At 51.4% G+C, this 11,828-nt stretch overlaps 1 protein-coding gene across 1 annotated transcript in view; it reads left to right on the forward strand.

Annotated features, from left to right (window-relative positions):
* LOC143172115 (zinc finger and BTB domain-containing protein 7C-like) overlaps positions 1-10,147 on the forward strand; it is a 45,980-nt gene extending 35,833 nt beyond the window's left edge. The window contains exons 2-3 of the mRNA XM_076361374.1: positions 1,262-2,449; positions 7,826-10,147. Coding sequence (XP_076217489.1) covers positions 1,278-2,449; positions 7,826-8,462 — 1,809 coding nt within the window. The 5' untranslated portion in view covers positions 1,262-1,277 and the 3' untranslated portion in view covers positions 8,463-10,147. The remainder of the gene's footprint in view (positions 1-1,261; positions 2,450-7,825) is intronic.
* Positions 10,148-11,828: the final 1,681 nt, after the last annotated feature.

Genomic DNA, 11,828 nt, shown 5'->3' on the forward strand with positions numbered 1-11,828 from the left:
AACCGCTCGGCTGTGAACTGTCTACCTGCAGCGGGGCCACGAGGCAGGGCTCATAGAGTTGATACTGCGTGAACACATGCTCTGTGTCCTGGGGGTTTCCAAAGAGTTAGTGTATTCAAAGTTATTCTGGCTGTTTGATGTATTTTGTGTGTGATGGGATTAATGTATGCGTCGCCTGCTGGAGGAAGTCGCTCTCCTTTCCTGGGATTTCTCATGTGGAAGGGCTGCTGGAGCCATGTGAAAGAGGAAACATCTTACAGATTAAAAAATGGCAAAAAAATCAGGTTTTCCTTTTGGGTGTGGGCTTTTTGCTTCCAAATTTCCCTTTGAAGCTGGAGCTGCTCTAGCAGGGGAAGGTGTCTGCCAGATGCACAGGGCATTTGATACCATGCTAACAAGTCCAAACAGGATCGGGAATGGAGCAAGCTCAGCTCATGGGTGAAGATAGCAGACAGCCATCTGCCTCTGGCCAGGCCCTTGCTCCCTGGTTGTCTTTCTCGGAGCATTTAGGTACACTGTGACACACAACTCCTTGCTTGCCTCCCCCATTCCCAGATCCCTTGGGAAGACATCCCTCTGCGGGTTGTCCACACGCTGAGGTGACATGGGATAGCTTCCAGGCATGAAGTAGCAGGAGGACACAGAACTGGAGACCTGCTGCCCCGTAAGGACTGCTCTCCTGCTGCAGCAAACAGCCATGACCAGCAGTCCCTCCTACTTGGGACGTCCAGTTGTACCAGTCCCAAAAACAATTGCGTAGATGAGCTGGGCGCTCCAGCTTGTTTAAGCGGTGTAGGTGCTGGCACTTGGCAGTGTGAAGCAATACAGCATCACCTTTTCCCCAGATAGCTCCTGGCAGGGCAAAGCCAACATGTGCCTGGAAAGATGTTGGCTCGGGGAGGATGTGGAAGAAACGTGATGGGGAGGGAGTCATTGCACAAGGTTCCTGGGGGCGGGATGTGAAAGAGAAGAGCGAGCTTGTGGTGGTTATGAAAAGGTGAAGAGGGTGGGAACCAAGAAGAGAAGGATGGAGACAAAGAAGGAGATGAAGAGCTGTAGAGGGAAGCAGAGGTTAAATCACAGAGGACCTGGAAGGAGCTAAAGGTGACATGGAGATGCACTGGGGCAGTGCAAGCAGGAGGTGATTACAGAGGTCCGAGTGAGGCAAGGGAGAGGAAGACACTGAGAGAAGGCAGGGTCGTTTTGGCATTATTGGTTGGGAATCCCCTGCTAATGCTCTACCGTCTGTGTTTTGTCCTAGGGCACTAAATGAGAATATGGCCAATGGCATTGAAGATCTTATCGGGATCCCATTCCCGAACCACAGCAGTGAAGTCTTATGTGGTTTAAATGAGCAGCGGCATGACGGCCTCCTCTGCGATGTCATCCTCATTGTACAGGACCAGGAGTACCGGACCCATCGGTCCGTCCTTGCTGCCTGCAGCAAATACTTCAAAAAACTCTTCACTACCGGCACTTTAACAGACCAGCCCTATGTTTACGAGATTGACTTTGTCAAGCCTGAAGCACTTTCTGCCATCCTCGAGTTTGCCTACACCTCAACCCTCACCATCACCACCTCAAATGTCAAGCACATCCTCAGCGCTGCCAAGATGCTGGAGATCCAGTGCATTATCAATGTATGCCTTGAAATCATGGAGCCCGACAGAGAGGCAGAAGAGGAAGATGACAAAGAGGACGAAGACGATGATGAAGATGAAGATGAGGAAGAGGAGGAGGAGGAGGAAGTGGAAGATTTTGTCAATCAGGAGAACCTAACCGATGTCCAAGAAGTAAGCTGTCACCAAAGCCCTTCTAAGTCTGATCTTACTGAAGAAGCATATACAGAAGCACCTAAAGACTTTCCAAATCACTACCCAGCCAATAACTCCTCTGGACACTTGGGCGTGATACGAGACTTCTCCATCGAGTCCTTGCTAAGGGAAAACTTGTACCCTAAGGCGAACATCCCAGAAAGGAGGCCAGCTCTCTCTCCTTTCGCCCCTAGCTTCTTCCCCCATCTATGGAATGGTGATTTTAGCTCCTTCTCCCAGCTCGAGGAGCCACAAGTCGACAATGGCCCCTTGGATCTGGTGATCAAAAAGAGGAAGATCAAGGAAGAGGAGGAGAAGGAAGACCTGCCTCCGCCTCCTTTCCCTAATGACTTCTTCAAGGACATGTTTACCAACACCCCAGCAGCTCCCTTAGGGCATATTAAGGCAGAGACTGACTATAGCGCTTATCTCAATTTCCTAAGCGCTACCCAGTTCGGAGGAGTTTTTCCCCCGTGGCCCCTGGAGGAAGAGAGGAAGATAAAGCCCAAGGCGTCCCAGCAATGTCCCATCTGTAACAAAGTCATCATGGGGGCCGGGAAGCTGCCCAGGCACATGAGGACCCACACGGGAGAGAAGCCGTATATGTGCAATATCTGTGAAGTCCGCTTTACCAGGTGTGCGTTGGTTACCGCCGCCGTGCGTAGCCGTGCGCGGGGGGGGGGGGTGGTGGTTGAAGGGGCCACGTCATGACCCGTGGCTGATTCCTAAGCTACGCATCTCTTTTTCCCCCAAAAAAGTAGCAAAGCAAGCAGGGCATGATCTCTATCCCTTCAGAAAAAAAAGGAAGGGAGGGAGGGTGGAGGAAGAAAATGAACCTACTGATTTTGGTGGGTTGTGGATCACATCCACAGCTCACTGGATCCATCTGCTCGCTGGACAAAAGCTTAAATAAGTAACAGGATATTTTCAACCCCACCATAGTTCACCACAGTTAGACCAGAGGGAGCTGGAAAACAGATGGTGAAACAGCCAAGGAGGCTTCATCTCTAATGTGCTGGGAGATGCGTTGAGTTGGGAGGGTCATTTAGCTGCGGGATGTAATTAGTTTGGGTTTGCACATTTTGGCATCAGTGTAGACCACAACCAAGTTGCACATGTTTAGACATGACAGTGTCTGGGTTTTCTGAGGCTGGAGCCGTCCTAATTATTATACGTTAGCAGGCAGGTGGGTGTCGGTCTCTTTTCCCAAGTAACGAGCGATAGGACGGGAGGAAACAGCCTCACGTTGTGCCAGGGGAGGTTTAGATTGGACATGAGGAAAAACTTCTTCACCAAAAGGGTTGTCAGGCATTGGAACAGGCTGCCCAGGGAAGTGGTTGAGTCCCCATCCCTGGAGGTGTTTAAAAGACGTGTAGACGTGGCGCTTAGGGACACGGCGTAGTGGTGGACTTGGTAGTGTTAGGTTAATGGTTGGACTCGGTGATCTTAAAGGTCTTTTCCAACCTAAATGATTCTGTGATTCTATGACTTATCACCCCGAACGTTGGCCGTCCAAGAGCCTGGCACCTCGACTCCCTCCATGGTCAGTGGAAAGTGACCAGCACCCTCAGAGAGGTAGATGAGGAAAGGGGATGAGCAGGGGTCATCCCTGACCACAAAGACAACCTGCGGGGCTTAGATTGGGGCACCTAACTTTTAGGTATCTCAAGTTAGGTCAGACCAGCCCCAACACGGGCTGCTCCAAGGCAGGCGTGACCGGCCAGGTCCATCCCTGGTACCAATTCCCAGCCTTTGCACCTCTCTTCACCTCAGCGGACCCCTCGATGGTAATAAATCGGAGCAGGCTACACAAATCTAATGCTACAGCTTGCAATCCTGCTCTGAAAAGCTGGGCAAATTTAGTCGGTGAGCAGAGACAAATAGATTCCTGGACCTGCTCTTGCTGGGTATAATTAATATCTAATGAGTACAATCTTTACCATAATAATAAAGCTTTCTGACAAGAGCATGGTATTTCAGCTCCTGGCTGCGTGTGAGAGAGCGAGCCCTATTAGGCTGGGGTGAGCACACCAGAGGAAAATAATATGCACAGTAGGCAAAGGCGAGCTCCTGACAATGGCCGGACACCTGGGGTGCTCCCGCATTCAGCCTGTCTTTTCTTCTCCCGTCCCTGTGATAATATTCGAGTGGAAGTTATGCAGATGATGAGGATTTGACCTGAAAATAAATTTCCATGCTCCGCTCCATTAACGCAGCAGACACCGTATTATAATGCGGGGAGCATCGTGCCTCGGGCGGGCGTACGCAACGTGAGCCGGCTCACCCTGGTATTTGCAGGGGAGAGGCCACTGCCTGGTGCTAATTCCTGCCTGCAGGAATTTGCCTGCAGGAATTTGGATCCGGCTCCCGCTGGTGCTGCATCCTCAGGTTAGCGCTGGGTCGTCACCTCCGGACAGGGGGGCTCTGCTGGGAGGAGCGGGATGGGTTCAGCCCGGTGAGTGTGGCTGCGTCCCGGGCTGGAGGCACCACCTGGCCAGCCCCATCCTGCGGTCCCCGTCGCTCTCCTGGGTGTGACGCTGCGGGTGCTAATTGCTGACAAGGAAATAGCTTGGCTTGACCCATCACCGACACCTTCCCCGTGACGGGAATAATAGAGCTGAGCCCTCCCAGAGGGCTCCCAAAGTCCTTTGCAAGCACGGGCAGCATCGTCGGCTTCGCTTGGGGAAACTGAGGCACGGAGAGATGTTGGCATCGACTCGCAGTCACTGCGAAGGTTGGTAGGAGGGTTCAGGTGGGAATTCAGGTATCCTCACCCCTAATCCAGACAGGTGAAATCAGCATCTTGGAGGTTAAAAGCTCCAAGCAGAGATGGTCTAGTGTGGCCCGTTACTAACGCAGGGTTGAACCCGACAGCTTCTACATCCCCCCAGAGCTCAACAGCTTCTAAATACAAAGCAGAGGGGTGGGAGGACTTTAGCCCAGGAAAATAATCACAGAGAGAATTGGGACGAACCCAACGGTGCAGTCTCCCATCAGCACTCACGAAAACGAAGCCGTTCGTTTGGGTCACCCCACGCAGAGCTGAAGGCTGGAGGGATTTTTCCCTCTTTAGCACCCTGAGCAAAGTGGAAATTTCAAAACATGGGTTGATTTTTAAATGTATTTGGAAGTATTTTGGATAGCACGCAGCCGTTTGTTTTTGTTTGGGGGTTTTTTTAGCCATTTTCAGCATTACCCTAATGTGAGAGCTCTCCTTTAGGGGAAAGTGTATTTAAGCAAAGTGGAGTGATTGAGATGTAGAAAGAGATTTCTGCCGGGATTTCCTGAACGCTGCCACTTGCGTTACGTGTTTTGCTCTCAGGGGGGGAATCTCATGCTTCCCAAAAGCATCGGACTTGCACCCACGGCAGTGAGCGGTGCCTTCGCCACGGAGATGCAAGCCCAGACAGTCCCCCTTGGGCTCCCCTGGGAGTGAGGGTGCAGGGAAGCAGAGGTTCCCAAATGGGATTTCTGAATGAGTCAGTCCTTTGCGTTATTTCTGCGCTGAAGGAACGGTGGAGGAGTAAATTTACTGGGGGAAATGGAAAAAATATATTTTCCTGGTGGGGAGTCCCCCAACCTCCCCATCAGATCCCTTCCCCTTCGCATCCCAGGGCAGGGACCCCGCATGCACCTGGATCTGCCACTGCCGACTCCCAGGGACATCTGATCGCAGGAAGCAGGACTTCATTTAATAGCTCATTAATTTTTTCCTTAAACAAAGGCTGCTCAGCTTCTAGTCTGCTGTATTACCCTGCTAAAACACTGGAGAAAACTGCAAATATTTCAGCTTTTCCACCAAGACAACCCCGGAGTGCTCAAGGAGAAACTGTTCCAGCCAGAAAGGTTAACATTATTTGTTCCTATTATTTGTGTTGTGACAGCTCGCAGAGCCCTAATCGCTCTCCTAATGCAATTGCATTAAGGTTATTCACACACACGGAGCGCGGTTCTCCTTCGGAGAGCCTGCGAGCTGAGCTCCCATCTCGCAAAACCTGTGTTTCCTCCCCTGGGTGCTTCACCGTAGCCGGAGCATCTCGCCCCCCGTCGTCGTCCCCCCCCCCCCAGCCTCTGAACTTCTCCAGGTAGAACCATAAAACCTCTCTTCCATCCCACGGAGATGCTGCCGGGGCAGGGAGGATTGAGTTTCTCCCCGTCTGCTGCCGGGGATTGGTAATAGCCTGAAAAAAGCTTTGCCTGTATTTACATTATACAGTCCTGGCACGCTGCATGTTTATTAGGCAAAGCGATCCTGCTAGGTTAAACATTACATGTACAGGTTTAAATTATATTATAGGTGGGGCTGGTAGCTCTGCTTTTTATTAACATTTCCCAACACTTCGCATTACGAGCCCCTGCGTTCGTCTGCTTACGACTTCGCCGCGCATTATCCGTTTGGGATGAAATTTTCCACGCTGCTTTGTCTGCTGCTGAGAGCTGAGATTTCAGCCCTTTCGGGGGAAATGCGCCCTTGTTAAAGTCTTGGGATAACAGCATCTTTGACAATTTCAGAATGGGAAGTTGGGATCTGGCCCTGGGCTTGGCATGCGGGCCGAGAGATGCTTTTTTTTCCTGTCTCCCTCAAAATCTGCCTGAGTTGTAAACCTCACGTGAGCTCGTTGCAACCTGCGTACAGGCAGGGAGCTTTTCCACTGCCTGCGCTGTCGATGCAGGACCAGGCTGGGACCGGTTGCCCGAAGGCAATAAAGCATCGTCTGGTGAAGAAGTGACTCTCCTGCTAGGGATACTTCTCTGCATCCTTGATCCTGAGGGACTGGTTTGCAGGGATGCCCATCCCAGGGCTGCGCTCCCCGCGGCGTGGCCGACACGGGCGTGCTGCCAGTCACGTCGCTGAAAACTACTTCACGTGGGCAGGGTGGCAGAAATTAGTGCAAAGGCAGCACCTTGCAAGTTTTGAGGGCTTGACCTGCCAGCATAAGCTGATTTTCGGGGTGGTTTTTGCTTTTTTTTCACGCTCACATATTTTATATATAATGATGACATGACTCCATGTATTCTGCATATCCGTAGTCACATTGCTAACGTCTTGGAGGGGTCATACGGAAAGCATTTTGGAAAACAATATGAATTCTCCCACCTTGCTGTTTATTTAGTTGAACTCCGCTGGTGCAACCTAGGCAGCGCGCTTGGCTCGGTTCAGCTACAATCAGCTTCGCTTTTTATAATCGTATGCCTTAGCTGTGATTTTTGTAGACTGCAGAAGGAAACGCTTCTTATTTATTGGGAAAAAAAAATAGTGATTGGACTGCCAGTTTGGGAAAATATTCTTGCAGCTTTTAGATATTCCCCTTAAAAAAAACCAAACCTATATTTGTACATAACTGCTATTGGGATGGGTATTGTGCTGTCCCATGGCTGTATTTAAAAACCTTCTCCAAAATGTGTGTGAGGCTGGATGTGCGTGTCTTGGCCTTGGAGAAGATGGCCGGGAAGGACAGCGGGTGCAGAGCGCCCCGGGGGGCTGCCTGCACCTCTGCCTGCCTCACCCTGTGCCATGCTCCCGCTTCAAACGAAAGCTCCTGAGACACCAAGCGGTCAGTGCAAGGATAAAAGGAAAGGAAAAATCAGCTCCAAGAGGGAATTTGTTTAAGCAGCATTGACCCACAAGCTCAGCTAATTTCCTTATCTGCAGGCAGGAATATAGCTGTACTTATTTAGATATTCCCATATGGTTTTTGGGTTTATTCCAGGGTTTGGTTTTTTTTTTCCCTCCAATTTAGGCTGGTTTGAACTCTCTGGGATGGGTTGCAAACTCCTGACATGGAGGGCTGCGTCTGTGCGGTGTTTAGGCGCTGTCGCCCCGGGAAGGAGAAGGTGGATGCAAACGCCAGCCTACAAAAGCATCCACACGTTGGGGTGGTGCCACGGCTGGAAGCCCCGGGATGAGCTCCCCACCTTCCCGTCACCTTTCCCTCTCCTGACCCAAGGGGCAATCCCAACCGCATCCCTTCCAGCCCACGCTGCCTGACCGAGTGCCTTTTCTTTTGCAGGCAGGACAAGCTCAAAATCCACATGCGGAAGCACACGGGGGAGCGGCCGTACCTGTGCATCCACTGCAACGCCAAATTCGTGCACAACTACGACCTGAAGAATCACATGCGCATCCATACGGGCGTCCGGCCCTACCAATGCGAGTTCTGCTACAAGAGCTTCACCCGCTCCGACCACCTCCATCGCCACATCAAACGCCAGAGCTGCCGGATCGCGCGACCCCGGCGAGGACGCAAACCGGCGGCGTGGAGGGCGGCCGGCTTGCTCTTCGCTCCCGGTGGCCCGCCGGTGGAGAAGAGCTTCGTGATGCCACCGACGTTGGAGGAGATGAGCGGCCACCTTGGCGGCGCGGCCATGTGCCTTCCCGGCCCCAGCCCCAAGCACTTTTTGAGCGGGGCCAAGACCGCCTTCAGCCTGCAGGAGCTGGAGAGCCAGTTTGAAGAAACCCAGATGAAGCTCTTCAGGCGAGCCCAGCTGGACATGGAGAGGAATGCGGGCATCTTCGCCTTCGCCCTGGGCCATAACGAAAACCTTGCTGCCCAGCCCTTCTTCCCCCTTCCCGATCCTTGGAGCACGGGCTTCAGCGGCTTGGCAGGGCTCGGCCATGTGGCTCCCATCTCGGAGGCGAGCAACTAAACCCGTGCCCGGTCCCACCATGGGTCCGCTCCCTTCCCAACAGGGCGACTGGCTCCCTCGGGGTCCCCGCCTGCCCTTTCGCATTGTCTGGCTCCCAAGAAGCTCTTCGTCCCCTCGCCGCCATGGCCTGCCGCAGGGCTTGGGGCACGGGGCCATCCCCAGGGCGAGCGGGTGGGTGGGCAGGTGCTGCGCCCCATGGCCACCGGCACTTTAGACTCTGCGATGCACTTGGCTTTGGGGCCGTGGGGCACTCGCTGCCCCATCCAGCCGCCCACCGCTCGTGGCTCCGTCCGGGAAGGCCAGGCCAGGACTGCTGCTCTCTTCAACGCTCCCAAAAATGTCACTTGCCTTAGTCCAGGGCATGGCCATCACCATGAGATGGCTCTTCTGGGGGAGATGTTCCCTACTTTCCACCCGCGAGGCCTGCTGGACACCAACAAGCCGTCCAGACTTGGTTTTGATATTTTACATTCCTTGGCCCTTTTGGTCAGCAGGACTTTTTTTTTTTTTTTTTTTAATTAATTCCCACGTCTGGCAACAAAATTTATTCTACAAGGGATAAAGGGGAGGGTCAAGCAGCCACACTGGGAGGAAGAGGATCCCGGCCGTTGTCTTTCTCAGCGGTATATCAGATTTGCAGGGCTGGTGAAAGCCCTGCTGTGCAGGATGAGTTGGGACCCTAAAAACATCCAAAAAAAAAGAGATAGAAAATCACCCAGGAGCAAACCTGGGTGGAAAAGGGGGTTTTTACTTATTTTGGTTCTTTGGCCATTCCAAAATTTCAGAAGGAGAACCAAAGCCTCTTTGGAGTATTTTAACTTCAGTTGCTTGAAAAGGTGAAGGAAATTTTTTGGAAGGATCAGAAATGTTTCGATCTTGAGCTTTTATTAAACCTTTGCTTTGCAAAAATAAACCATGTGGGAATTTTGAAATGAAAAATTCATTTCAAACCAAAGAGTCAGAATTCACCACCGCTGACCATTCTGAAATGTCTGGTTTTGCGTCTTTAATTCCCCCTAATTCCTATATATATTTTGATGACAAAAATTTACAAAACACTTGAGTGTCCCCGAATCTGCAATGTCGATGGGAAAAAACTGGGTGTGCCAATATCCCTGCTGCTTGTCTCAAGGGATCTTTGTGGAAAAGAAGTCCACTAAAGATGAGATTGTCTACTTGCAAGCAAGTAGAAATACTATTTTTTCACCATTTGTTGGTTCAAAAGATGAGGCGGTAACATATGATGGGGTGCTCCACGCTGAAGGTTGCCCACGGTGGCCACCAGGTCTGGGGTCCTCCCCAGCACCCCTGCAGACCCTGGCCTGGCCACCCCTATCTAATATTTCTTTTGAGGCGAAAAAATTGGCAAATTGGCTGGAATCGCCTCGTCAGCCTCCTTCAGCCCCTGAAAACATGAGCTACTCTCGAGAATAAAGGCTTTTGATGGCCACCTGCCTCCGACGGCTCCTCTTGGATGTGGTGGGACCCCAGTTTCACCACCGGCTGAGATGGCTTGCGGTGGGTGCCCTGGGAAGCTGGTTTTACATGAAACCAGCTCTCAAAAATGTAAATGTTACAAATTAGGGCTTTTTCTTTCTCTTTTTACTGTTACCTTTCAACGTCAGCAGAATCAAAGGGAACGAGAGGACCGCGGGTTCATTTATTTTTTGGTTTGCCCATCGATGGTGCCGCTTCGAAGCGGTAGCTGGATGAGGGTCTCCCCACCGGAGCATGGAGGGGACACAAGGGGTCCAGGATCCACAGCCCACCACGAGGGCATGAAGGACTTCTGCTCTGAGACCATCCATAGCAGAACGATCCCAAGGAACTGCCCAACACTCGCTTCCTCCTCCAAAAAGAAATCCACAAAGACTCCGCGGGCAACAAGTCAATGGAGGGGGGGGAAAAAAAAAAAAGAAGGAAAAAAAAAAAGAAAACTTCTTAAAACTGCATCAAACTTTTTTTTTTTTTTTTAAATCCATATCAACTTCTTACACAAGCGACGTTTTGCAGATGACTGGTTACTTCAGGTGTTTTTTTGTCTACGATTTGGAGTCATTGTAAAGTATCCAAAGATGCCGAGTACTGTATAATCTACAAGGACTTGAAGCAAGGTGGTTTTTCTGTCTCGATTTGTTTGTTGGGTTGGTTGGGTTGTTTTTCCTATTTGTCTAGGGGGGAAAAACCTTTGCAATTTTTCTATTTATAACTATTTTTATGTGATTCCTTTATGTACAAAACAATGGAAAAAAAAAAATGAAAACAAAAAAGGAGAGAAACACACACACAGACAAACAAATTTGCCTTAGTTACTCACGGGACAATCACCCTTAACTTTCATTGACGCTAGAAAGTGGATGGAAAAAAAAGAGACTAGATCCTTTTACGTATTTATTAAACTGTATTAATTGATGCTCTTAAATTATTAGCAGGACTTGGTTCTCTTGCCTGTGGCCACGCTGAGATGGCTAAGCCACTGCAGATGCTGAGCTGCCTCCCTCCTCGGGCCGGCATGGCCATCCCCGTGGCCTCAGGTCTACAGATGTTTGCTGGACACACAAATTTGGTGCTTTCCAGAGGCACCTTTTGGAAAGCCAAAATAATCACACATTCATTAAGCATCTAGCTGGTACGGGCTCTGGCCCGAGGCAGCCGTTGGCGTTGCGATGCTGATGATGATTAACAAGTTAAGGTTGATTTTCCCGCGTTGCGCTGGGTTGGGTTGGGTTGGATGGAGCCGGGTGCTGGTGGCGATCACGTTTTGGGGTGGGGAGGGAAATAGAAAACCCTATTTCTTCCCATTTCTTCCCATTTCAATGTTGTGCAGTTCCTCCAGGCCACAGGTATCCACGTGCGAGCCCGGCTAAGTGTGGAGGTGCCTTCCCAGGGCTCTGCTCCCCTTCCCCAGCTGGGACGGGTGTGATGAGCACCGAGCCTCGGGCTGGAAGGACGCAGGGCTCTCTCCCAGCTCACGGTGCGGTGGCTTCTTGTTCACCTTCTCACCACAGCTCCTAGGGCCCAGCTGCAGCAGGTACCGATGAGCACTGGGCTGCATCCAAAGCAGCGTGGCCAGCAGGTGGAGGGAGGGGATTCTGCCCCTCTACTCTGCTCTGGTGAGACCCCACCTGGAGCCCTGTGTCCAGCTCTGGAGCCCTCAGCATAAGAAAGACACGGACCTGTTGGAGCGGGTCCAGAGGAGGGTCACGAAAATGATCAGGGGGATGGAACACCTCTGCTCTGAGGACAGGCTGAGAGAGTTGGGGTTGTCCAGCCTGGAGAAGAGAAGGCTCCGGGGAGACCTTATTGCGGCCTTTCAGTACTTAAAGGGGGCTTATAAGAAAGACGGGGACAGACTTTTTAGCAGGG

Source organism: Aptenodytes patagonicus, chromosome W, assembly GCF_965638725.1.
Source record: "Aptenodytes patagonicus chromosome W, bAptPat1.pri.cur, whole genome shotgun sequence".
NCBI lineage: Eukaryota > Metazoa > Chordata > Aves > Sphenisciformes > Spheniscidae > Aptenodytes > Aptenodytes patagonicus.